Source organism: Urocitellus parryii, chromosome 2 (assembly GCF_045843805.1).
Source record: "Urocitellus parryii isolate mUroPar1 chromosome 2, mUroPar1.hap1, whole genome shotgun sequence".
In the NCBI taxonomy this organism is placed as follows: Eukaryota; Metazoa; Chordata; class Mammalia; order Rodentia; family Sciuridae; genus Urocitellus; species Urocitellus parryii.
In genome coordinates, this window is record NC_135532.1 from 167,382,091 (window position 1) to 167,410,060 (window position 27,970).

The 27,970-nt window shown below is 36.7% G+C and overlaps 1 protein-coding gene across 1 annotated transcript; it reads right to left on the bottom strand.

The window, feature by feature from the left end:
- Tmem39a (transmembrane protein 39A) lies at positions 1 to 27,932 on the bottom strand. Its single transcript, XM_026395730.2, has 9 exons — positions 27,656 to 27,932; positions 26,122 to 26,308; positions 18,073 to 18,295; positions 15,073 to 15,156; positions 9,563 to 9,717; positions 7,011 to 7,359; positions 6,025 to 6,212; positions 3,972 to 4,092; positions 1 to 1,002 (listed from the first exon to the last, which is right to left on the bottom strand). Exons 2-9 carry the CDS (start codon positions 26,232 to 26,234, stop codon positions 769 to 771), a joined length of 1,467 nt encoding a protein of 488 aa, XP_026251515.2. The 5' UTR covers positions 26,235 to 26,308; positions 27,656 to 27,932; the 3' UTR covers positions 1 to 768.
- Positions 27,933 to 27,970: the final 38 nt, after the last annotated feature.

The window sequence follows — 27,970 nt, forward strand, 5'->3', positions numbered from 1 at the left end:
CCAATCACCTGGTATTTTCCATTTGCCCATACTCTAGAATACATGACATTTACATTTATCATCTCCCTCATGAATATGGACACTCTATAAAATCTAGATTTTAAAAGTATTATTTCAAACAAGTAAAAGGAAAATCTTTGGAAGCAAAAGAAGTGAAAAAACAGGAAAAGTGACAGCAAAACCCCGAGTCTTGGAATAGCTGATTCAAAAATATCTTGAAATATTGAAGGTTAGAATAAATCAGCTAAGACCCCCATCTCAGAAGGGCAACAAAGAGAACCCCACTCAAGACCTGAACCTACTCTCTTTTGTAGTTTTTCTAGTAATATTAACCAACTAAATTTAAAGAAATTGGTGCTAGAAGGCAACTCTACTCATCCCCCTTTCTGTAGTAATTACTGGCCAGCTGAGAACTAAAGATAATGAAAAGGACTGGAAGGAAAGCAGACACACAAAGGTACCATATCACACCAAGTGATACATGAAATTGTTCAAAATGAAAGAGTTATTCAAGAGTCATACAAACAAATCAATCTTTTTACTAGAGAGGCATACCTCTCACACGTGTATTATTCAAATGTACTAACACATGAAAGATCACATCACCTTGTTTATGGATACATTTAATATCCCTTACCCTTCCCGACTTTCAAAACATAATAGTATACAAAATATAAAATATCTTAAATATTTATAAAAATCGCAAGAAAAAAATAGAACGTATGAAAATATTTTTATCTGAGTTCTCCCTCACTGTTGAGAGACAGCTTAGTTTGCCTTAAGTTCATAACTGCTGAGTGGGTAGGAGTACGCCCTGCCTAATACTATTCTGTCCCGAAGGAGCTTAAATAAAACATAGTAGTTGCAGAAGAGGATGAGAGCCATGGAAAGTGTGTGATTCCACTTCTCCGACCGCAGCAAGGAATAGAGCTGGTAGAAGACAACACTGCCCTCAATAAGGATTAGTAGATTTAACAGCCTTAATGGACGATGAAACAGGAACTGTAAGGAAGTTAAAAAACACAATGTTATTTCATAGGAAAGACTCAAGTTATTCTTGAATTCATTTTTCCAAAGTAATTTCGTATTTATGAGTTCTTACACACAATAAAAAATACATCTGTTTGCCCTGGGACATAAAAAGAGGGATATGTATGTCCAAAAGAACAAGTATATTTATCCAAGACAGGGTGGAATAAAGCAACAAATGGGAAATATTTCACACTTTGAAAATCAATATGTAATGAAGATATTGAGGATATAATGTAGGATTATAACTGATTAAAATGTAACCATTTAAAAATGTGAAAACTAGGGCTAAGGATGTATGCAGCTTGGTGGTAGAGTTCTTGCCTAGCATGTGTAAGGCCCTGGGTTCAATCCTCAGTACTACAAGAAATTTTTAAATAAAATAGATAAATAAATATATAAAAGCTATTCTTAGCTTGTGGGATAATCTAAGACCAAATACTCACACTAGACAAGTACCTAGAAAGAGGGAAGTATTATAAGTTCAGGGAAGTATTATCATACCAACACCATAGTTTTTTTATTTTTCCTTAAACTTTTTACTCACGATGGTCACTTACTGAAATCTTTTATAAAACATATGCTTCTACTATTTATTTTTTCTCAATTTTGAGAAATAGAGTGCAAAAAGACAAAGCAAAGAGGAAGGAAGGAAAAATGAGTTGGAACCAGAGTTAAGATTACACATTGGGCTTACTATTTTCACTCTCATCAAATTCTTCACTCTAAGGAGCTAAATCCAGGTTTACTAATAAAAAGGCATTAGGTCACAGGTTGCAAAGGAACATTATCTAACAATTCAGCTCAGCCAGTCAAGTCCTAAATTTAGATAAGGAGAGACTGTATTAATGGTAGTTAATTTCAGATCTAAAAGAACTAATTTAGAAGGAAGTTTGACCTCAAGAACTTAAACCTGAGAATGAAGACCAAACTTTCATGACCCCTCTGAAAGGTACATAATGTCTCAGGGCCCTTCTTCAGGAAAAAGAAAATCTTTAGCTTGGGGTTTACTACATGATACTTCAGTAGTATCATACGTAAAACTGGCTCAATTAATTTTCTAGAAGGATTCAGAAAAACTATTTCAGATTCCATGGCAAGGTGTGTCATTAAACATGCCAGTAACCTACAAACTGAATAAGGAGAAAGGTAGACAGGTTTTAAAGGGTAAAGGCTATTGGTAATAGACACATTTAAGGTGAGTGTTCTTAAACTTCAATCTGCTTAAGAACCATTTCCAAATATGAAAATGCTATAGATTCCTAAGATCCTTTAGAAGACTGGGATACAGGCACTGAATACTACTTTAAAATAGTGTGTCAGGTGCCAAGCACAGTGGTACAAGCCTGTAATTTCAGCTACTTGGGAGGCTGAGGCAGGAGGATCACAAGTTTAAGGCCAGCCTGGATAAATTTGTGAGACCCTCTCACGAAATACAATAAAAAAGGGGGTCTGCGGATTAGCTTGGTGATACAGTGTTTGCCTAGCATGCATGAGGCCCTGGATTTTACCCCTAGTATTGGGGGGAAAAGGAGACGGGAACAAGAGTGGCCAGGTCATTTATATACAGGTGGCTCAACAACTGCTTTTAGAAGCACTAACTATTTGGTCAAAATCAGCAATTAATTATCTTGCCTAATCTTTCTTCCATAGATTCTACTTGATTCTTCAGCTGTCTAACACTAGCAAGAAAAATACTTATTTTTCAAGCAGAAAATTCTAACAAAAATATTTTGTTGTTACAGTTTTCAAGAGGACAACAAGGATGAACAGAAGCCATTAATGCCCCAGGGAACTCAGCCATCTAAATTAAATAAGTATCCTGTGGAGAAATCAAATACTTATGTAGTTGTGACTTGAGTCTGTTCCCATCTTAAGACAAGCTCATGGGAGTTCAGAAGGAGCCACTGTGGTCTCCTCATCCAAGGCCCTTTAACTTCCCCATGCTCCTCCCAACTAAGAACCTGCCCTCCTTCCCCATCATATATTTACAGATATCCTGCCCTCATGCAAGTTCCCAGTATGTAATTGAAAGGTCCCTTGGTAACAAACACCTGCAGAACTAAAAAGTCCATGTATCCTCACAAGGAACTGAGGGAGAAAAGTATAATTTTTTTTTTTTAATCTCCAATTCTATTTTAGGATATGATCTCTACTCAAAGGCAATGCACTGCACTACGGACATTTTTACTAAGAATAGTCCTGAGCAGGTCTCTTCTTTTCCCTACTCCCACTGGCCACCAGCTGGCCTTTCCTTTAAAAGTGCTGCTTCCTAGAGTCAGAATTTCTGGAAAACGAAAGACCACATAAAACATAATCCAATGCATAAGTGCAAGTGAGAAAGAAGCAGGGTTCAGTGGATAGACTGCTTTTTCCTTTTCTAACTTTGAAGCTTTTCTCTTTTGAATCCATGTAAAGATAAAAGGCTATAGATCATAACATTTGTCTGACTTCCAAAGGGGTAAGTTAAGGTATTTTAAAGAGAAGAAAAAAATAAAAATAACACACACAAATATCTGACAAATAAAAAAATTAATAAAAACTACATTATTACTATATTAAATATTACTTAAAGATACACACAGATACAATATATCTTAAGGACATCACTAAACCCAACTATTACAAAATAAAATTGTAAGATGAAAAAGGAAGTCTTATATAATGGACAGCTTATTTGACGCAAAATTACATTTAATAAATTCCAATGTAACTAGAGAAACCACCCAAGCTATTGAGACTACAATAATGATATATGACCTCCAAACTGCTTTTCAGAAAACACCTCCATGGGCCCAGGACCATTGTTATAGTTACAGCAAAAATTATCATGCCTCAAATTCCTAGTATGTGTTACTCACTGTGCTATGTGCATATATACAGAATGGCCTTCTAACACTTACTCCTAAACTTATGCTTAAAAATAAATAAATGGTACTTGCATAAAAACGGGCATGGGATACATCTGAAGGCACTGCCACGTTGTAAGGCCCCATGGCTCTATATAAACATCTGCTATGCCGCACCAGCACCCCTTGAGGCCATATTGTATTTTCTGACCAACTAAAGGAGAAAGAAATGCAATGTTAGCATATTGACAATTACAAATAAGACTGTGTCTAGCAAGGCCAGTTATATTTCTATGAAAGGAATTAAATATTCAAGGCTTCATCTGTCTGAATTCTGAAAATATAGTAATTCCATGGTCAAACTTGAAGGAGTTAGAAAGGATCTGTTATGGTAAACTTCATTGCTATGTAGTCAGAGAGACTGTAAAGTAATACAGTTAACTCAGTGTTGAAGGACTTAAGAGGCTTAGCAGAATGAGCAGATAAAATCGTTTCAGTAAGGCATCCATGGGCCAGAAAATAGAATGTAAGCAGGCGGACTTCTGTCTCCATCCCAAGTGAACAGTCTACTGGTTGACATGATAGAGGGAACAAACAAGAGGAGAAAGCCAATGGCAACAAGAACAGAGAAGAAATTAACACACTGTCAAACTAATGTGATATTCACTGTAGAATTATATCGCTAAAACTTATTGAAAATCAGTTTGCTCATCAGATAATTCAAATACCTCAAAGATGTGAGAAGCTATACAGTAGAACAAAGACACACACAAGGTACTGACACAGAGTTTTCTTTTTACTGCTTTCTGGACTCATTTTTATAGAGGTTTCTCTAGGGAAAAGAAGTTAGGGAAGAAAAAGCTTCAGTCTTTTCAGCATCAATGTAATGGAGTTGGGATGGGGATGGGGATCTTCAGGTTAAGCTTTATTAAAAAAAAAAAAAAAAAAAAAACAAACCTAAGTTAATTCATTTCTTCCTGATTTTCAAAAGGTTAGTTTCCTAGAGTAAGAACTGGGGCAGCAGTTTAGATATGTTAAAAAATATATTCTAGCACCCTGAAGCTTCCCCAGTTCAGAAAATGTTCCGCCAGCCTTGCTCACACTTACCAGCATTAAAGTGATGATACACCTCATGGCCATGTGCCATCAGTAGCCTGAAGATGTACAGTACTAGTACTGTGGATTGTATTTTCAATTTTTATTGAAATCTGTCCTTTGCCCACAGTCGGGTTTCTTTTCAGCCTGGCCCAATCTCTTTCAGTTCCTGGGCTTGAAGGCCTGTGCTAATCTGTATCAGACATCAAGGCAGATAATTGAAGGGAGAACTCTGAGGGGGAGAGGGGAAGGGAAGGTCACCTCAATCTGTCCCACTTAATTAGGAAAAAACTGGTAGGGGATGAAATTTGTGAAATGTTCAAATTACACAAGGGAGGAAGATGCAGATGGTCTGGGTCTGAGAGATAGGCATGATGATGGACTCAAAAGTGACAGAAAAAAAAGTTAGCCACTTTGGATCACAGGGGCCATGCAGAGAAATGTCTGATAAGGGGACACAATAAGAATAATACTTAGAACTCACAGCCAGGGACAGTTTTCACTGAAATACAGGAGAGGCAGGGAAATAGTAGAGAGATTAGGAAGGAAAAAAAAAAAGAAAAAGAAACAGAAAAAATTATAGGCAGGAAAAATTACTAATCCAAATCTGCATGTATTAGAAAAGATGAGAAAAGCAAAGTCCAGCTGTCTTAGGTGTGAGATGAGTAGCTATCAACTTAGCTGTGGCAATGAAAATGAGAAGATAAACCTTAAAAATCTTATAAAAAGAATTTAAAATATATCATGACTCTTTGAATTTGGGCAAACAGTTAAGACTGAAAGACAACTCTGAAGTACTGCTTGGGGCACAAATTATACACTCTAGAGTGACTGGGCAGCTGAAAGGTAGGACGCATTTGAGAAGGGGCTGGGTATGGTGGTAGAAATGAGTTAATGTATCCTGTATTCAGTTTAGCAATGATGACAAGCATCCATGTAGACAAAAACTAAAAAATGTTCAAAGCCAAGAACAGAATGACATACAAAGCAAATAAACATGATCAGCAGCATGTAGAAACGTGTTACATGGTTTTACCCTCTAGCTACTCACATGTGCTGTGGAGCATTGCTGTAGGACCCATGTTCTAGCTTCTGCCATTTGCCGAGGTGAGCAGCTGATTTATGTAGCAAATCACAGTATTTTGATGGCAGCAACTGTGTGGTAAGCATGACAAAAGCATTGATCCACACCATAATGAGGTGTTCACATGACCAGCGCATGTCATAGTACTGGGTACTCTGAAAGAGATCAAAAGAGACAGAAATGATCCATGCACCAGCATCAGACACAGGATGGGTACGTGTATATATGCCCTGCAGACAAATGCCACACTTAGTCAACATGCACTGGTTGTCCTGATGTCCGTGCAGAAAGTTCAAGAGCAGAGTCCTCCAAAATCCTTCAACCTGACTTTCTGGCTGTATGAATTAGGGCTGGGAGGGAGAGGCAATTATATTTTAAGTGTTTCCTTTCTAGAAGAACCGAGTGCTTCTGAAGGACCACTCCGGCTGCAGAAGTGCTTCTGAATGGGTGAAGGAAGGACATTAAAATGTCCCAAAAGATTTTGGGCCCAAATGACATCCAGACCATTTTTCTTCTCCACTGAAGTAAATTGAAGTTTAGATAAATAAAGGTTAGATTAAATTCAAGAAATTCCTCATAACCCTGTTAGATCAATCACAATAACCTGGATTTTATTGAATCCTTGGTTCTCTTAAGCTGCTACATATTTTTTCCTATAATAATTATAATCTTTACTCTCCCCGGAAACTAAAAAGAAAAAAAAAAAAGAAAATAAGAAAAAAAATTGGAAAGAAAGGAAAAAAAGAAAGAGGGGACCACCACGGGGTGCATCACATATACGGAAATACCTATCCGCCAACCAGGAGCGGTTTTAGTGCACTCCAGATGCAGCCGAACTCCACCATCCAGGCTGCCAAAGGGGAGACAGAGAAAAGGGGGATTAAACAAGAAATACCCAGTTTATTTAATTCACACACAATCCAGGGAGCACACAAAGCAAAATATCTGCTTACCTTCACAAAACACAGAGGGAGAAATGCAACATAGTAGGCACTGAAGAGGGAGTTGAAGAGAACTTCTTTGATTCTGTGGTTGAAATCGGCTTTCAGACATTCTACCTCATTTCGAATGAGATCTGGAGATAGGGGGCAGCTGTGGGTGGGGATGGGTGTGGCATTATTAAACTGTTCTTTTAAAGACTCCAGCAATAAGGAGAGGAAGTCTTTGGATTTGGCCAAGCCACCCACAGTTGAGGCGCTTTCCTCTACCGCCGGATGCTGTACCACATAGTTATAGTCTGTGAGAAGAAGATGAGCTCTACTATCTTGGTGAAAACAACAGAGAGGAACATAAACACCAAACCTGTAAGACAAGGTAAATATGAAAATAATACCACAGAAAACACCTAAGAACACTGTATAATTATGTCAATATAACAGTCTTGATGCACCAGAGTAAACATAATAGGAACTTTCCGAGGGTAAATTCCTTTTCTGAGAAGGAAAGTCTTCCATTTCTTACAACAAAAGCAGAACATATTCATTGCAAAAGAGGAAAATAAAAAAGTTTCAATTACAAAATATAAACTACCTAGAAATAATCATTTTTATTAGTGGGTACACATTTGTCCAACATATAAACTTTATATATAGTCATGTATGCTTTTGTCTTTTATGTATTTGATCTCATATAGTACAAACTGTTTTGCATCTTGCTATTTCACCTTGTGTGTATACAATGGGTATTTTCTTATGTCTAAATATTTTTCTGTAAGAACTTTTAAAAACATTATAGGATTCATATATTGACATACATAATTTATCCATTTCTCACTTGATAGAAACATGCTGTTTCTGTGGGTTTCACATGACATTTTTTATGGGGAGCAAACCCAAGGCCTTGCACATGCTAGATAAGTATTATATCACTGAGCTACATCTCAGCCCAGAAAAAAAAGTTGTTTCTTATTTTCCACTAGCATAAATAACATGACAAGTATTCTCCTAATGTGGATCTTTGTGTATGTTTAGAAATTTTTGATATGGCTTGCCCTTCAACTTAAATGTCTCCATAGTGAGGGGCTCTCCTGCCTGCAAACTGTGTATCACTTACCCCACTCCCAAAAGCACTCTCCTTTTGCAGTTATTTTTCTCCACAGATTTTACCACTCCATACATGTTTATTAGGTTTTTTATTCTGGGGTGATTATTTTTTCTTGTTCTATCTTCCATTATTATTATTATTATTATTATTATTATTATTATTATTATTATTATTTTGGTATTAAGAATTTAACTCAGGGGTGTTTTACCACGGAGCAACATCGTCAGCTCTATTTTTTGAGATAGGATCTTGCTAAGGTATGTATGCTGGCCCAGAACTTGTGATCCTCCTGCCTCAGCCTTCCAAGTCAATGAGAATACAAGTGTGCACCACTGTGCCTGGACCCTCATTACAATTTAAACTATAAATGCTGGGCACAGTGAGGCATGCCTGTAATCCCAGAAACTTGAGAGGCTGAGGCAGGAGGATTCCAAGTTCAAAGCCAGTCTCAGCAACTTAATGAGACCCTATCTCAAAGTAAAAAATAAAAAGGTCTAAGGATGTGGTTCAGTGGTTAAGTATCCCTGGGTTCAATCCCCAGTACCAAATAATAATAATAATAATAATAATAATAATAATAATAATTTATTTCTTTATATACTTAAATTGAAAAAGATTGCTAGCCATTTTGATGATGGTAATCCTATTAAACTTAATTAGAGCTCAATTAAAATATTCTCACTAGCTGTGTTAGTGTCCACCTATAATCCTACTACTCAGGAGGATGAGGCAGTCCAATCCCAAATTCAAGGCCAACGTGGGCAATTTGGCAAGACCTTGTCTCAAAATTTCAAAAGGACATGGTATGTAACTCTGCAGAGTGCTTGGCAAGCATGCATGAGGCCCTGAGTCCATCCCCAGTACTATAAAATAAATAAATACTTTCCACTAGATGACACAAATGTACACACCTATAGCACACCTGTAATCTCAAGGACTCGGGAGTCTAAGAGGATCACAAATTCAAAGTCAGCCTAGGCAACTTAGTGAGGCACTGTAAATTTTAATTTTTTTAAATATTTATTTCTTAGTTGTACACAATACCTTTATTTTGTTTATTTTTATGTGGTGCTGAGGATCAAACCCAGGGCCGCGCACGTGCTAAGTGAGCGCTCTACTCTGAGCCATAACCCCAGCCCCTGTAAATTTAAAATTAAAAAAGGGCCAGATATGTATCTTGGTGGTAAAGCACTATTGGGTTCAATCCCCAGTATCGCAACCTCTCCACTGGTAGGACAGCCATACTTCTCAGTTTCCCTAGGATAGTTCTAGTTTATGTCTGTTGTCTCAACTAATCTAGTTTAGAAAACAAATTATATGGTTATCATATACACTAGTTTTCAAATTTTTTAAACTCTTAATTTATATTTGAAGAATTTAATTCTCCCTTGTTTTTATAGTATTATTTGCATGACCCAAAAAACTTCTAAAGATTTGTTAATTGCAAAACAGGAGTACTCACGGATAGCCAAGGAAGAGGAGATTAAGTACTGAATGGCTTCGAAAGAGATTGACTAGGGTCCAACAAAGTACCCATCCACACAAAGTGAGAAGCACCAAGCGAGCTGATATCAGAACCATGTAGTGAATCATAGATGCTGCACCCGCCTTGGTGGCCTGAAAGTTTAGAAGCATCAAAGGTAAATTTTATAAATTATCTTATTTAAAAGCAATGTAACATAAATAAGGGTAGTAGGTTTAAATGGAAGCTAAACTGTATCCAAAAAAAAAAAGAAAGAAAGAAAAATAAAAGAAAACTGTTTCATCCCACCTTATCTTCCTAATTCTTGAAAATTCAACCCTCTCCAGGCAATTAGTCATCTCCTCCTTGTACCCACACAGACCTGCTTCAACTTTTCATCATTATCATCTAATTTGTTTTCACTAGGGTTTCTCATCAAAGTATGGTCCATGGACCAGTCATCAGAATCACTTGAGTTGCTTATGAACATGTAAGTTCCTAACAACTTTTCTCTTTGAATGTAGGGGGAAAAAATTTGAGTCAAGGAATCTATATTTTAACAATCTCTCAGGTGATTTGTATGTATATACAGATGGAGAGCCAATAATTTATCTACCTTACTTCCTACTAGAATGCCAAGGGCCTCAATAGCAGCAAGAGTACTTCTATTTTTCTTTGAATTCTCACCTCTAATCTGCTTGCTGAGTTGACGTTTAAAATATTACAAAAATTTTACAAAATAATCACATCTTCTTTGACAGACCTCTATATGTTTAACTTTTGCACATACAAAAATAATGTGTAGGGCTGGGGTTGGGGTTGTAGCTCAGTGGTAAAGTGCTTGCCTCGCATGTGTGAGGCCCTGGGTTCGATCCTCGGCACCACATTGAAAATAAATAAATAAAAATAAAATATTGTGTCCATCTATAACTAAAAAAATAAAAAATAAATAAATAATGTATAAATACTTCTAATTCTTTATATCATATCTCAAATATTCTTCTTAAATCCTAAATCTTTAAAACTGACCAAATATAGTAAGAAAATATATTTGTCAAAACATAAAACTTACAAATTAGAATAAAAATATTTTAAAAAAAATCCACCATAAAACTTGTGGTCCCATAAAACTACAGGGAGAGTCTGTTGCACAGCACATGCCTGCAATCCCAGCTACTCAGAAGGCTGAGGCAGGAGGATCATTCAAGCCCAGGAGTCAGAGGCCAGCCTGGACAATATAAGTAATACCACATCTCAAAATAAAATAAAAATAAATAATAATTAAATAAAGCTGGAAATTCTTCTTGCCTAGTGACATCACGGCTGCCATAACATCAAAGCACATACTATTACTGATGTGTTTGTGGTAATGCTGGTGTAAACAAACCTACTGTGTTTCCAGTCCTATATAGTAAGTACGTAATACTTGATAATGAAACAAACAACTATAGTTGCCTATTACTATTACTTGTTTATGTACTTACTATATTTTTAATACACTGTTTAAAAGTATGCTCCTACTCACTAAAAAAAAAATAAAGTTTACTATAAAACACCATACTGTGTAACTCTGGCAGCAAATTTACACAGCTTGCATTTACCACAGCTCTTGATCACATCAAGAGGCCACAAGGAATGATTAAGGTATGATATCCAGGTTTGTGTCAATATGCTCTATGATGTTTGCACAATGAGGATATCTACCTAGTGATGTCTTTCTTGTCTCTATAGTTAGGTGACACATGACTGTGTGTGTGTGGGGGGATAATACAAACTATAGAGACACATAGTATATATGGGTACTTCAAAATGTGAAGCAGTTAAACAAATACCATAATAAACTGCTTAAGCCTCAAACTATGAAAAAGACCCAAGCTGTTCTCAGTCATAGCATGGCAAATAGTTCTATATCACTCCCTTGATAGGTACCTCATACCAATGTACCTTGTATTTTAAAGTCTAGGGAAGTTACGTAAGCCCTGGAGTTATTCTATTACTTCTATTCTCAAAAGTACAAGGTTAGAAATAAAAGACTGTTTCTACTCCATGCCAGCAGAGCAGCAGAGTTTGATTTTGTCTTATTCTAGAACCTACATTCTTTAACCACTCACTGTGCTATATGTGACAGACCCTGGCGATACAGTGGTAACCAAGACAAATAAGAACTTATCTTTATGAAGCTACCCAGCCAAGAAAAACACATACTAAACTTAAATTTGGACAATTATTTTTATAATGTGATGAGTGTTACAGGAAAAGCATAAGTTATCAGGAGAATAAGTAATAGGAGACCCTACTTGGGAAGGCTTTCTTAGAAAGCAATATTTGTGTTGAAACCTAAAAGACAAATAAGAGCTAGTCAGGTTAGAAAATTATTCATAATACTATAATAAATACATTTAAATATATATGTACATAAATCTTTAATATATATATACATTAGAAGGAAATAAAACCAAAAATGTGATTCTCAGTAATGAGGTTGTAATTTTCAATTTTCTGCTTTACATTCTAGGGTCTAACAATCTCAATCTTTTCAATAAAATATACTGTTTTTGTATTAGAAAAACAATGTTTTGCCAGGTGTGCTAGGGAACACTTGTATTCCCATCAACTCAGGAGGCTAAGGTAGAAGGTTCTTAAATTCAAGGCCAGCCTCAGCAACTTAGTGAGGCCCTATCTCAAAAGAAAAAAGAAAAAAGGACTGAGAATGTAGCTGGGGTAAAGGACCCCATACAAAACAAACAAATAAAAATAAAATAAAAACTTTTTTTTTTTTAAGAGAGTTGCCTCAAGTTGGTAAAATAGTTGGATTTATTTTTAGTCTTGTGTAGAAAGTACACAAAAGCAGTGTTGGCTAGGAGGTAAATAAACAAAAGTCTAGCTAGGCGGAGAGGTGGTTGTCCAGCTGAATTCTCCAGCTGAATATTTATCTTTCAAATTAATTACCTCCAGCTCTCCTTAAAAAATGGTCTTTCTCAATCAGGCATGGTGGTGCATGCCTATAATATCCCAGTGGCTTCAGAGGCTAAGAAAGGAAAATTGTGAGTTCAAAGCCAGCCTCAGCAATAGCAAGGCATAAGCAACAAAGTGAGACTCTGTCTCTAAATAAACTACAAAATAGGGGTGGGATGTGGCTCAGTGGTCAAGTGCCCCTAAATTCAATCCCTGGTACCCTCCCCCCCAAAAAGGTCTTTCTCAGGGTTACAATCTTTTCTGTGATATAAGAATGCAAACATATTTTAATGGAAGGGGAAAAAAAGATTATGATGGGTTTAATCAATTAATTTAGATATATTAGGAAAGAATCACTATATAGCCGATTTTAAATTTTCAAATAGATAATATAACCACATCACTCAAAAGACAAATCCTAGAGTGCTAGTAGTGATTCATGCTGCTCCTGTCTCCCAGCCACCAGCAGTCCATTATTACTCCATATCTCTTTCCAGGGACAAGTTATTTGTATATAAACAAATACATTTTGCTCCCTCTATCTGCCTTTTTATGGAGGGGGGGAGTACTGGGGATTGAACCCAGGGACACTTTACCATTAAGCTACATACCCAGTTCTTATTTTTAAATTTGAGACAAGATCTCGCTAAGTTACTGAGAGTACCACTAAGTTGCTGAAGCTAGCAAAATTTATCTTTCTGCCTCAGCCTACTGAGCTGCTGGGATTAAAGGTGTACACCACCACATCCAGCAAACAAAATGCTTTTTAAACAGTGTTTAAAATAAAGTAGGAAGCTAGGTGCAGTGATGCACACCTGTAATTCCTGCAATTTGGGAGGCTGAGTCAAGAAGTTCACAGTTTGAGACCAGCTCGAGTGACTTGATGAAACCTTATCTCAAAATAGAATAAAAAAGGCCGGGGATGTAGCTCAATGGTAGAGTACCTGCCTAGCATGCACTAGGCCCTGGGTTCAATCCTTAGTACCATACACACACTCAAAGGCAATAAAATGCTTCAAGTTATAGACTTTGTAGCAGCAAAGTAGAAACTATAGTTATGAAGGGTTTACACATTAACATGAAGCAACTAAACTGACATATGCCAATACCATTTCTAAGCAACTGAACAGATGAAACATAATAATTTCCTGCCTGTTTTAACAGATGTAAACAAAAAATCTATTCTATTCTTCTAGAGAAAGTTCTTTCTCAATATATCCAAAAATAAGTACCTGTTTTCATCACCTAAATACTGAACCTGAGAGAAAGGCTGAGTTACATCCTTTCCTACCAGGAGAAACAGTTCTCTACCAACACTACCACTATTTTCCAGTTATCTTAATGGCTTTTAGATCATGACTTAACATCTTCAATTATCTGTAATCACAGGAATCAGAGCTTATACTCACAAAGGCTTCTGTGTATGTTTTGGAAGAAAAAGTAAACTCTCGATTTTCATTACAGTAACTATTCATTTAAAAATTTCAAACTGAAATATAATTTCCAAGATCCAAATTATTAGCTGCTTTAGCTAAGTTAACATTTTTGTTTTCATAAACACTTTAGGGTACAATATATAAAATCTTATGAAAGTACATTTTTCTCTCTCGCTGGAGTTTATATGAAAAATGATACCCAAAGCCAAATCTACCAGCAACTTTTAAATTAATAATTTAATGTTCCAAATCTTTCCTCCTCTGTCCAGTAAACTTATTTTCTAATCTTGTGATTATTCCTAGGCAAATTTTAACATTGCCTTTTAAAAATTCTAACTTTTAATAAATTTAAATTCTAAGTTTTAATAAATACAAACCAATCAACCTGGGGCACTTTCACTGAGCCACATCCCCAGCCCATTTTATTTTTTATTTTCAGGCAGGATCTCACCAAGTTGCTTAGGGCTTCACTAAGTTGTTGAGGCTGGTCTCAAACTTGTGATCATCCTGCCTCAGCCTCCCAAGTTGCTGGGATTACAGGTGTGCACCACCTCACTTGGCTACAAATGTTTTTTGTTAGGAAATTTCACAAATGGCATATAAACCATTTCAAGTGAATGTTATCTAAAATTGAATTTATCCTATTTCCCTAGAACTATTAAAATTAAAAAAATTATGCCCCCAAATCCAGAAGTTTAAATTAAACTCCTACAAATTCAATATCTAATAGTTCTTGAGTTATTGCACCTTTGAATTTTAAATATATTGCAGGAAACCATTTTTTTTAAAGTATTGGCACACGGGGCTGGGGATGTGGCTCAAGGGGTAGTGCGCTCGCCTGGCATGCGTGCGGCCCGGGTTCGATTCTCAGCACCACATACAAAGATGTTGTGTCCGCCAATAACTAAAAAATAAATATTAAAATTCTCTCTCTTTCTCTCTCTCCCTCTCTCACTATCTCTTTAAAAAAAAATAAAGTATTAGCACAACTCACATAGGAATAAAGAAATTAATTTAAAGTTGTTTTCAAATTATATTGGACATTTTACATTTTCAGTCTGAACCCTTTCTAGTAACTACAAGTTACAACAAGTAGGAGAACACAGTGAATAAACTTACTTCGGAGATGAGGGCCCACACAAGCCTCCTTGCGAGCATCACTGTAATGAACGCTGCCAGGTGATAATCAATGAGATGAAAATTCTATAAAAGAAACAAAGAATGTCATCAAAAAGAAATACAATGTTTATTAAGCTGAACTACTACACAAACAGAGGTTTGCTCCCTCAAAAGATCTTCCTTAGTTCATCCTACCCTTACAGAACACAGAAATTTGAGAGATCATGAAGAGACTGCCTACCTTGCACCTCTCCTTTTGTGACTTATTGCTTAAACTTTCCAAACACTGTTTTAGACTATCTGGAAAGTATTACTATCCTTTTTTTTTTTTGAAACTCTACTATATTAAAAGAAAAAGATAGCTTTGAGTTAACAAGTCATAACCCAAAGTATTATGACAATAATAATTCATCTAAACTAACTGATTTATTATGTGTCAAATTAAATCAGTCAGGATTCATAGTTTTTAGGAGTTACTGTGGTTGTTTCTTTATTCAAACTTATGTTAGTCTAACTGTGCATCAACTAAACTACTAGTTGGTACATCAATTATATTTATTTAATCTTTATAATTATTTAAAAATATGCCTTACATTTGATCTCCTCTATAAAATTAAACCATTACTTAGATGTCATATATAGTTCCTTTGTTATGCATACGTGTGTGTATACATATATACATATATATACACATATAAATATATATATACACATACATATATATAAAATTGTGATAATAGCAAACAAAATCGTTAGTAATAATATCTTAGAAACCAATGAAATCGAGATATATTTTCCTCTTGATGGTCAAAGGGCTTGCAGGTTTCTACATTTTCTTCCCAAATGAAAAACTGAATTTTTCAATTAATTAATTCAATAAACTAAATATGCCAGGTACTCTTCTTTTTTTGGGGGGGGTACCAGGGATTGAACTCAGGGGCACTTGGCCACTGAGCCACATTCCCAGCCCTATTTTCTATTGTATTTAGAGACTGGGTCTCACTAACTTGCTTAGTGCCTTCCTTTTGCTGAGGGTGGCTTTGAACTCATGATCCTCCTATCTCAGTCTCCCCAGTTGCTGATATTATAGGCGTGCCCAGACAGGTACTAGTCTCAACACTAAGGGTAAAGTGCTGAAAACAAAAATCAAGGTTTTTTTCTCTTGGCAATGGAAATGGTAGAGATTATTACTTGTTTCTTCTACCATCATAGTAGAATTTAACAAGGCACTGCCTCCTTGGGTTCCTTGCCCAAATTCCCTTGCAAAAAACTACTTCTAGTCAAGGATGAATGAAGTATATAGTTTCTATACTCAATAAACTTACAATCCAGGTAGGGGGAAAAATACATAAATACATATATATCTATATATATAGATATATATGTAAATAAAAATAAATCTGGCACCAAGTCATTACAATTCTTAAAGAAACAGAGACTCTCATCACATATTAAGTATATATGTGATCAATACTTAACATTACTTGGTTGTTCCTGAAATTAACTTAACACTTTTCTTTTTAAAGTACATTAAAAAAAAAAACAAAACCTACAACATATTTTTATGTATTTCAGCAGAAAGAAAAGTCTTAATAGCTAATCCTAGGAACAATCAAGTGATACAAGTATTGAACTCAGGAGTGCTCTACTACAACCACATTTCCAGCCCTTTTTATTTCTTATTTTAAGACAGTTGCTGAGGCTGGCCTTGAATTTACAATCCTTCTGCCTTGGTCTCCTGAGTTGCCAGAATTACAGGAATGCACCACCATGCCCAACTCCTTTCTCATATTATCTTGAAGATTTGGGACCACATTTCCTTTTCTATGTCTACCACATTTAGAAAGGTTTTCAGATTTTTTGTGAGTCCCAAACACACATACAAAATGTTCAGAACAAAAGTATTCTTTGCCCCAAAGAATATCTCTATCACCCATCCAAATCTGCCATTGCCAATCACATACATGTAAGTCATCTGACTAGCCTTTTAGATATTTTATATGCTCATCTATGGAGAACCTTCTTTGTATCAAGATTATCAGGGCCAGGGCTGAGGTAGTGGCTCAGTGGTAGAGCATTCGCCTAGCACGTGCGAGGCCCTGGGTTCAATCCTCAGCACCACATTAAAAAATAAATAAGTAAAATAAAGTTATAGAAAAACTGATTAAAAATATTTAAAAAAAGGATTACCAGGGCTCTCCTAAATAAATGAAGAGAAACCAGAAGAAACCTACAACATGTTTTTTAAGTTCTTAAGAAATAGCTAGTTTCCATCTCAATTTTATTTTGTAAAAGAATTCAATTTCATTCAAGTTAACAATGCACCCAGTTAAAGTACAATATTTTCTAGCTTCTCTTATAGTTATGAGTGGACATATGGAAATGATGGGAGCCTGGACTGTAAGAAACTCTCCTTTATAAATGCCCTTTGCTCTTTCACCTTTATGGCTAATAGTAATGAACTACAGCCACCTTAAAGGCCATATGTTAGAAAATAGCAGTCTTTACCACCCTGGGTCCCGTGACTGACCACATGGAAGAATTCCTACCAACCAGGACAACTGTCTCAGACTGTTATATGTTAGAAACATTATACAATTTTTGGCTTATTTGTTATAGAAGCTACCATTATCCTAATTCAGTCATTTAAAAGGTAAAGCTGCTAGAATTTAATCATAATGACAAGTTAACATTACATGTTACACTTTCTCTATCCCATGTTAAACAAATTTAACTTCTAGCCAAGGATGGATAAAGTATATAGTTCAAATTTAACATGGATAGAGAAAGTTAGATATGGAAACCTTTCTGCAATATTATTACAATAAATTATTTAAATGTTTTCTGCATTTTAATTTATACTTCAACAATCTTATCATGAAGTTTTATTTCTAAAAAGTAATCTGATGTTTATTAGAAAACCAGTTTTTAGAAGAAAAATTATTAAGAACAAAATTTACCTGAGTGACATAAAAAATTTAGAGGCCTATGACGACTTACCAGTGAAGTACAAGAGGCAGGATGATTGTAAGGATACCACCACACGGTTTTATAGATGTTGATGTACTGAATGAACAGAGCAACCAAAAGGTAGATGAAGAAAAGAAATTCAAAAAGCAGGCTCCCATCCACAGGCAAGTCAGGAATTTGGCAATGACGCACAGGACCTGGGGTGATTAAGGCTGTGATAGGTGGAACTGGAAGGCCAATAGTGCTACCATTCCTGAAAGAGAAAACTATGGTAAACTCAAATGGTGATATCCTTCATGTCAGAGCAAAGAGCCCCTTCTATCTCCACTACCTAACCTTAACTGATGGCCTCTCCAAGACTCTACTCTGGGATCCTTCCTCTACATATTGTCTCAATGATCTAAGATGCAACCATGATTTTCATCATCTTAGGCATACTGAAAAATAAAATTTATCTTTATATCACAGCAGAGTTTTAGACCCCTATTATGCAACTACCTGCTAGACATCTTCGTGGCCCACCCTGTTAGCTGCCCAAATCAGGATCCTAGAACATTTCTTCTTCCACTCCATATCCAATCACTTTCTAAAGAACTGGATTCAACTCAGGCGTAATGGCATATGCCTAAAATCCCAGTTACTCAGGAGTCTAAGGCAGGATGATTGCAAGTTCAAAGCCAGGCTCAGCCATTTAGAGAGGCACTTAGCAACTCAGTGACACCCTGCCTCTAAATAAAATATAAAAAAGGGTTGGGGATGTGGTTCAGTTGTGAAGGCTCTTGGGTTCAATCCCTGGTATGAAAAACAAAACAAACAAAAACTGGGAATGTAGCTCAGTGGTAAATTACCCTTGAGTTCAATCCTCACTACTGCAAAAAGAAAAATAAAGAATTGAATCCTATTTCACAAAATTTTCTTCAACTGTATCCTCCCTTCTCAATCCACTGTTTCAGTTCAAGCATTCACCAATTTTCATCTAAATTACTGGCAGTAATTCTCCTAAATTCAACTCTACTTTCATCAAACCCACCAAGCTGCCCTTAGGGATCTTTCTAAAGTGAAACTGGTAGTGTTACTGTCTTATTCTTACTGTTTTTGTTTGTTTTTTGTTGTTGTGCTGGGGATTAAACTCAGAGCCTCAGTGGTAGAGTGCCCGCCTGGCATAACAGTGTTACTCTCCACCTCTCTTTACTGCGATTAGGATAATATCAAAAAAACTTTGAGTATGTTCTATGAAGCCCTCTGTTCAATATAGTAGCCTCCCCACATATCACTCCTCCACATGCACCTACGATACTCATGCTACGTGCTGTCTAGAACATATGTTCTATTTTACTGTGCACTTTATTCCCTTGAAATGAAATATCCCCCATAATTATACTTTCCTTAACTTCTCACACACACATTTACTGAAAAAATCCCTCCAAACCTTTTTTCACTCATTATTCAAAACTTTTAAGGGATTTGGGGTACAGCTTAGTGGTAGAATGCTTGCATGTATGAGGCTCTGGGTTCAATTCCCAGTACCATGAGCATACACACAAAAATTAAATAAATAAATGGCTCTTCAGCTCTTCAAACACATCCTCTGTGAAGCTTACTCCGACTCCCTCAAACTTATTCATCTCTCCTTTGTGCCACCATCATATATGTGTAAGTCTTTATTATTGTGCTTTTCATACTATAACATAATTTTTGTACACATCTATAACTTGGCTATCAGACCATAAACCTAAGGCCAGAAACTACTTTTCTTAGTTCACTGCAAATATATACTTTTAGGTTGAGACATCAAAAGACTAATGCACTCATGAAAAACAGACAACTCTTAACACAAAAACAAACATATAGAAGTATTAATCCCTATTTTGTTCTTTCTTCTAAGCTCACTTATAGGTCAGAAACAGCTAGACTATTTGAAGTGACAGATAGGGATAAAGAATAAACTTTCTATTGTTTATATGCACAGGATAGTTACAGAGATCTAAGGTCTACTATTGTTTATACAACAAGGAAAGTAGACTCAATTCCCAGTGACTCAGGAAGCTGAGATAAGATTGTAAGTTTAAAATCAGTCTTGGGGCTGGGGATGTGGCTCAAGCGGTAGCGCGCTCGCCTGGCATGCGTGCGGCCCGGGTTCGATCCTCAGCACCACATACAAACAAAGATGTTGTGTCTGCCGAGAACTAGAAAATAAATATTTAAAAAAAAAATAAATAAATAAAATCAGTCTCAACAACTGAGACCCTGTCTCAAAAGAAAAAAATAAAAAGGACTTGGGATGCAGCTCAGTAGTAAAGTGCCCCTAGGTTCAATCTCCAGTAAACCCCATTCTAAAAAAACATATTTAAGATAAGGAACAATAGTAGCATTACTTTCTTCTCTAAAATTTCCAAATATAGAATTCTAGCATGGGTATGTGGGACTTATAGTACTTTAAGCAACTCATAGGAATATGAGCTCTGCTCATTCTGAATAGTTAAGAATACTATGACTTGAATGCACAGGATTAATGCCAGCAACCAATCTACTGCCTCACTCCAGTTAACTGTAAGATACTGAAATAAAAATTTCTGATGAGATGTTACAATGTTAAAAGCCTCCAATCTAAACAAACTAAAAATCTTATTCAACTTCAGTCAAAAATAAGGAAAGAGGGAAAGTATGATAAACTGTCATAATTTTTGAACTCAGGGCTTCACATATGCTAGGCAAGCTCTGCCGCTGAGCAACACCCCAGCCCACTTTAAAATTTTGAGACAGGGTCTCTTTAAGTTGCCCAGGTTGGCCTCAAACTTGTGATCCTCCTGCCTCAGCCTCCTGAGTAGCTGGGATTATAGGCATACGCCAGCATACCTGGCTCTCTGTTATGATTTAAGAGTTAAAAAAAAAAAGATTATAAAAATGTTTCCACGTAAAGCAGACTTGCTTTCTGGAACATACATGCTTCTGCCATTAACAAACTCAACAAAATACTGGAATTCAAAAAATATATTCAAAACAAAAGTACAAAAGTTCTACACTTGTAATACACTCTATAAATTTGGCTATTAAACTTGAAGCCAGAAGACCAAACAGACATAGGTCAAACAAAGTGATTCAAAGCACCAGTTGGAAAAAAAGAAATCATGCCTATGTAAAGATAACTGATGAGATTAAGTGTTCTCCATCTAACTGATAAAGTTCAAAGCTGGAGAGGGAAAACATCAAAGTTCTTTAAATAAACAAATAAGTGAATAAATACACAATGCCTACATGTATTAAAATATCATACTATATTCCATTTAGGTATAATTACTGAGTCAATAAAAAATTAAACTTTTAAACAGAGTTGGCCAATATATATCTCAAAAAAATAGCTACAGAAGTATTATTTAGAAAAAATATTATTTTTCTAACATGTTATAAAAATAGATTCAAGAATCTATTCAGGATGCACTTAATTCAAACAGCAACAAGTTGTGACTACACATTTGAAATGTTGTCCACCAAGAAAGCTCATTAGAAGGTTTTTATTGTGAGGGCTGATTACACAGGCATCCTTTCCTACCAATACCAAAATTCTAGACTCTCCAAAGAAGGAAGGTATTCAGTGTAGCTTTCCTTAAAAAGCCCTGCTTACAAGGCTTGCATCTGGGAACAGTTCCTTCCATTGATATAAAATTTTCCTTATAATAAGAACAGGTCAGCAGGGCATGGTGGTGCACACCTATAATCCCAGCAGCTCAGGAGGCTTAGGCAGGAGGATCTCAAGTTCAAAGTCAACTGCAGCAATAGCAAGGTGCTAAGCAACGCAGTGAGACTCTGTCTTTAAATAAAATACAAAATAGGGCTGGGGATGTTACTCAGTAGTAGAGTGCCCCTAGTTCAATTTCCAGTACTAGACACCCAAAAAAAAGAATGGGTCACTGTGGATGAACTATATAAAAAATGGTGGTTTATACTGAACATCTGCTTTATCCTTGCAGCAGGCTTTAAACTGGTCCTTATGGAGTCATGAGCAGCACAATTTAAGTATGCAAATGGATAAAGCAAGAAAGATTCAAAGATTTACCCGGGTGATAGCTCAGTTTGTAGAGTACTTGCCTAACACATTTGAGACACTGGGTTTGATCCTCAGCACCACATAAAAATAAAATAAAGGAATTATGTTCAACTACTATAAAAATATTTTTTAAAAAAGATTCAAAGGGATAAAGAGAAATTAGAAGAGACAGAGAAAACAGTGGTATTTGGACATGTTTGGTGATATTATCAGAAAATATATGCAAGGACTAAACAAACAAACAAAACTTCAAACAAGTAAAAATCTCCCTGTAGGAACTCTCTATGAAACTCACAAACAGTACTTTTTTTTTTTTTTTTTTTTAAGCTTTGGGGAGTAAAACCAGGAGCACTCTATAACTGAGCTATTATCACCAGCACTTGTTATTTTAATTTGAGACAGGGTCTCACTAAGTTACCTAGTTTGGTCTCAAAACTTATGATCCTCCAGCCTCAGCCTCCAGAATACCTGGGATTATAATTGTGTACCATCAGCTACACCTTTCTTTTTTAAAAAGACACGTTATCTAAGAACATTTGCAAGAACAAATCCTGGCTGGGCATGATGACACACACCTGTAATCCCAGCAACTAGGGAAGTTGAGGCAGAAGTATCCCAATTCGATGCCAGCCTCAGAAACTTAATGAGACCCTGTCTCAAAAAAGATTGGGATATAGCTCAGTGGTAAAGTTCTGTGGTTCCATCTCCAGTACCAAATAAATAAATCTGGGGGTATGACTCAGTAGTAGACAGCCACCAGCTTTAATCTATAGAACCCCCCCCCCCAAAAAAAAAAGAATGAAAAAAACAAATGAACAACAATGCCCTGTTCCCCAAAGGTAGAAAATACAACAGGCAACTTTTGGAATTCAATCTTTCAAAGTAGCTCCTCAACATTCTCAAGTTTAACTTCACCACTTTACCAATTAGGCCACAAACATCTACCAAACAGGCAACCAGGGGCAAATGCTTTGTTCTCCAATTGGCTATGTCATGCAGAATCAAATATATCAAAATTATACCATTTTTAAGGAACTCAATTTCTTTCTTCACTACCCTACAGATACTCCAAAAGTGATTTCTCTCATATGGACACACTTTCTTTGTATACGTTTTTTCTAAAGCTATATTCTAAGCTATCTAACATTTCCTTTATTTATATATTTTTATATCTCTACCCCAGGTTTTATACAATAACCTATTCCAACCAATCCAGCCAATTCCATCTCATCAAAAAACAAAGATATGTTGGGCATGGTGGTGCATGCCTGTAATCCCAACAGCTCGGGAGGCTGAGACAGGAGGATAGAGTTCAAAGCTAGCCTCAGCAAAAAGCAAGACACAAACAACTCAGTGAGATCTTGTCTATAAATAAAATACAAAAAAAAAAAAAAGGCTGAGGATGTGGCTCAATGTTGTGTGCCCCTGAGTTCAATCCCTAGTATCTCCCGACACACATCCACAAAAAGAAACAAAGATATTCTAAAAAGAACAAAAAAGAAAAGAAATAGAAATTGGGCAGGCACACTTCTGTAATCTAACTACTCAAGAGACTCAGGCAGAAGGATCGAAAATCTGTCGCCAGATTAGGCAATTTCAAGATCTAGTCTCAAAATAAAGTTAAAAACAAAACAAAACTGGGAATGTAGCTCAGTACCTGCCTAGCATATTCAAGGCCCTGAGTTCAATCTCCAGTACCAGAAACAAACAAACAAAAACCACACAGAAACTTTTTTCCAAAATAATCTCTTAAGGTAAACATGTTACAAAAGAATCATTCAATAAAAGTCTCAATTTTTCAAACTATGAACACTTTAATCAGTTGAAATATTTGTTCTTAGACACACACACACACACACACAATCTCAAATTAATTGCAAAAGAATTATGTTATCTTAGCAGCTCAGGAGGCTGAGGTAAGAGGATCCCGAGTTCAAAGCAGACTCTCAGCTTAGCAAGGCCCAAAGCAACTCAGTGAGACCCTGACTCTAAATAAAATACAAAAAAGGGCTGAGAATGTGGCTCAGTGTTTAAATGCCCAGGGGTTCAATCCCCAGTACCAAAAAAAATAAATAAATAAAATAATTTAAAACACTCTATGTTAAAGAAGAGGGAAGGGGCACCAGGGATTAAACCCAGGGGTGCTTTACCACTGAGTTATACCCGCTGCTCATTTTATTTTGAGGCAGAGTCTCACTAACACCTTGATCATGTAATAGTGCAGCAATGCACTGATCAATTGTATGAACAAGAAATTTTTGCCAGCTAGTTTCTACTTCCTCCCTAAACAGAGTTTTTTTCATCTCAATTTAATTTTCAGAGCTGTTAGTACCATTTCATCTTTCAGGCCCTCCTGGCATATTTGTATACTTCTTGGACTGATCTCCCACTTCCTGACTTTACAACCTTAGTTCTACACAATCTTTGAAATTTGTTCTGGTGGGCTGGGAGTGTGGCTCAGTGACAAGTGCTTGCCTATTACATGCAAGCAATTCCCATCACCATACAAAAAAAAAAAAAATTAGTTTATTTTTATTTCAGTGGGATTTTCCCTGAAATTCTAGTTTAAAGAAATTTTGAAATTTTATTTATTTATTTTTGGTACTCAGGATTGAACCCACTGCTGCACTGCTACATGATCAAGCTTTATGATGATGTGAGTTACCCCACATAAGATTAGAAATAATTCATCCTGCCAGGTGTGGTGGCACATACCTGTTAATTCCAGCTACTTGAGAGGTTGAGGCAAGATGATCAAATGTGAAAGGCTAGCTAGCCCCATCAACTTAGCTAGACCCTATCTCAAAATAAAAATATAAAGGGTTTGGGATATAGCTCAGTGATAGTGTACCCTTGGGTTCAATCCTTAGTACTGTTAAAAAATAAAAGAAAAAAAGAAAATTCATCTTAGACTGGGGTGTAAGTCAGTGATAACTAAGCAAATGCAAAGCCCTGGGGTCAATACTCAATACCTTCAAAAAAGAAATCGCTCATCCTAATTTCTGAAAATTAGGAACTTTGTAATATATTTATATTAAAAGATCAAATTTTTTATTCTCATATAACATGACACAAATCTTAAGATGTTTATTTAGGCTACAGCTAACAGTTTATTAATATTAAGCAGTTTTCTGACAAAATAATTTTTGAAACCCTTGAAGAAATCTGACTTATAATTTATTTTATTTTATTTTAAGTATTTTGGAGTGGAGAGTGAAATATTTATTATTTATTTATTTTTAATGTGATGCTGAGAATCAAACCCAGTACCTAATATGTTCAAGGCAAGTGTTCTACCGCTGAGCTACAGCCCCCAGCCCTGACTTATAATTTTAGAACTTCATGTTAGCTGTCAATTTTAATTTGCCCTCAAAAAATAAAAATAATGACAATAAGCAGATAAACCATCACATTTGCCAGATGTGGTGGCGCATGCCTGTAATCCCAGAGACTCAGGAGGCCAAGGCAGGAAGATGATAAATTCCAGGCCAGCCTCAGCAACTTAGTAAGCAGCATCTCAAAATAAAAAAATAATTTTAAAAGGGCTGGGCTCAGTGGCAGAATGCCCCTGGGTTCAAACGCTAGTACTAAAAGGAAAGGAGTCCAAACCATCGCATTTGCCCTGTACTTTCATCCACTTGTCCCTTCTTCTAATAGCTAAAAAGGTGATGATTAGGGCTGGCAATGAAACTCAGTTGCAGAGCCCTTGCCTACTTATATGCAAGGCCTTGGGTTTGATTCTCAGTAACATAAACACACACACACACACACACACACACACACACAAAGTAATGACTAGAATTTGGATTATCAGTCATAAGAATAGGGCTTTGTTTACTTCATGAGTCCATATCATCTCTCTCTCCAAAGTATGCTAAAATGCTAAGCTTTCCGTCTTAAAAAGGCAGAATTTCTACCTCAGTGTCAAAGAATAAAGCTTGATAAGCAACTATCTGAACACCATGATGATGTTTATGTTAGTCTTACTGATCACGGGATAGTACAGATTATGCATAGCTTTATTTCTTCTTTACCTGTTTCTCAAGCCTGTTCCATTGCCACAGCCCCCACCAACCAAAGTCTGTAAAGAAGGTAAAGCTGAACGGCTTAGCTGCTGCCGACTAGGGCCCCTCCTTCCACCGGGCATGTCCGGGAACCAGTCTGCTTCCAGTGCCACCTGTAGTTGCAACCCACGTTAATGGTTGTCAACCTGTTTCAACTCTGAACAACAACAAAAAATGTAAATATCAGTTAACTATCTTTAAAGTAGGCAATGTAACAAAATAACCAGAAAACTGAGTAAGTAGGCCTTGTAAAACCAGATTTTCAAACAAACACTCTCTGTGTCAATTACCTACTTTATTCTAATGAAAAGACTATTCAGATTCTAATGGGTCAGAATCCTAAATTTTGTCCAGTGTTAGGCAAGCTGCAATTTGTCTCTTTTGTCAGTTGACTTGTATCATATGAAAGAAAGTACAGTCAGGTAAAATTTTACAAGACCACAATTTAAACATTTCCTATTTAATATTTCAGGTTAAGTAACTTGAAATACAGGAAGTTCATCACTGTCCATAATGTTAGGCTTTAGCCAGTGTGCCCCTGTAATCCCAGATACTCAGGAGGCTGAGGCAGAAGAATCACAAGAAGCTGAAACCTAAGAAAAGCCAATCTCAAAATTAAAATAATTGGGGCTGGGGATGAAGTTCAGTGGTTGAACGCTAGCCCAGCATGTGAGCAGTCCTAGAGGTCCTAGATTCAATCCCCACCACAGCACCCATTCTCAAAATTAGATTTTGTTATCAAGTGATTCTGTTCTGAGTTAACATGTACCACATGTAATCTGACCTTGATTGATTTAAAGTCTAAATTAGTTTCTTCATCAGGAAAAAAAGGGTCCCCTTTTCTATGGTGTTTTGTCAGGACTGCTGAAGATGGGAAAAAGGGGACCTATAGGCCCTTAAACTCTTTAAAAAAGTAAATTGTTCAAGTGGTATCTCCTCCACATGTTAGAGCAAAAGTACCAAAAGGAACTCAAGTGGATGCCTACTTCAGGAAAACGGGTAACGTCATTTTGAAATTACAAGATTATAAGGCAAGTAACAAAGATCCTCACTGAAAAGAATTGGTGTCCTCACCAAACTAAGGCAAAAATCATAGTTCCGCCAATATGAACACCAAATGTTTCCTAAAACAGTACAACCAAAAACTGAAGAATCACACGCTGGAAAAACCCTGATTTTCAAAACACTACTGCAGATTGATTTGATGTTCCCTATTCCTAACAGCCTTCGGCTGCACACTAACAAACCCAAGGTGAGAAACAGCATTCAAACTGTTGGGTGTTGGGGTCGCTGGTTCTTGCTCAACAAAAAAAAAGGGAAAGAAAAATGAGGGGAACACTGGGAGAGAAGAGAGAATATGAGATGCGGGGAGGTAGATGGCGAGAAACCACAAACTTCAAGAGACCGGCCCCTAAAAGAAGACGACAAAGCGGTCCCCGTAGCCCACCCGGGAGGACGAAAGCAGACCAGGGACAGTCGGACGCGGCAGCTAGGTAATACTCACGCATGGAGGAGGCCCGGCCAGTGGGGCGGGATCCCTGGGAGGAGGAGATGGCTTTAAAGACTGGACCCCAGGCAAGATAACTAGCTCCCGGCGTTAAAGCTCTCCAAACCAGCTGCCTGTATGCAGGCTGTCCCCGCCTGGAGGGCTGAAGCAGGGCGTCCAGGTTTCAGGCCGCTAGACCCAGACCCAGACCTAGACCCCGAGTCAGTGGCAGAGCTAAAGCTAGAACCAGAACCCAGCCCCGTCAGCACTCATCCTCAGCCTCCATTACCGCGGAGCTGAGCAGACGTGGCAGCGCACGGTGATGACGTCAGC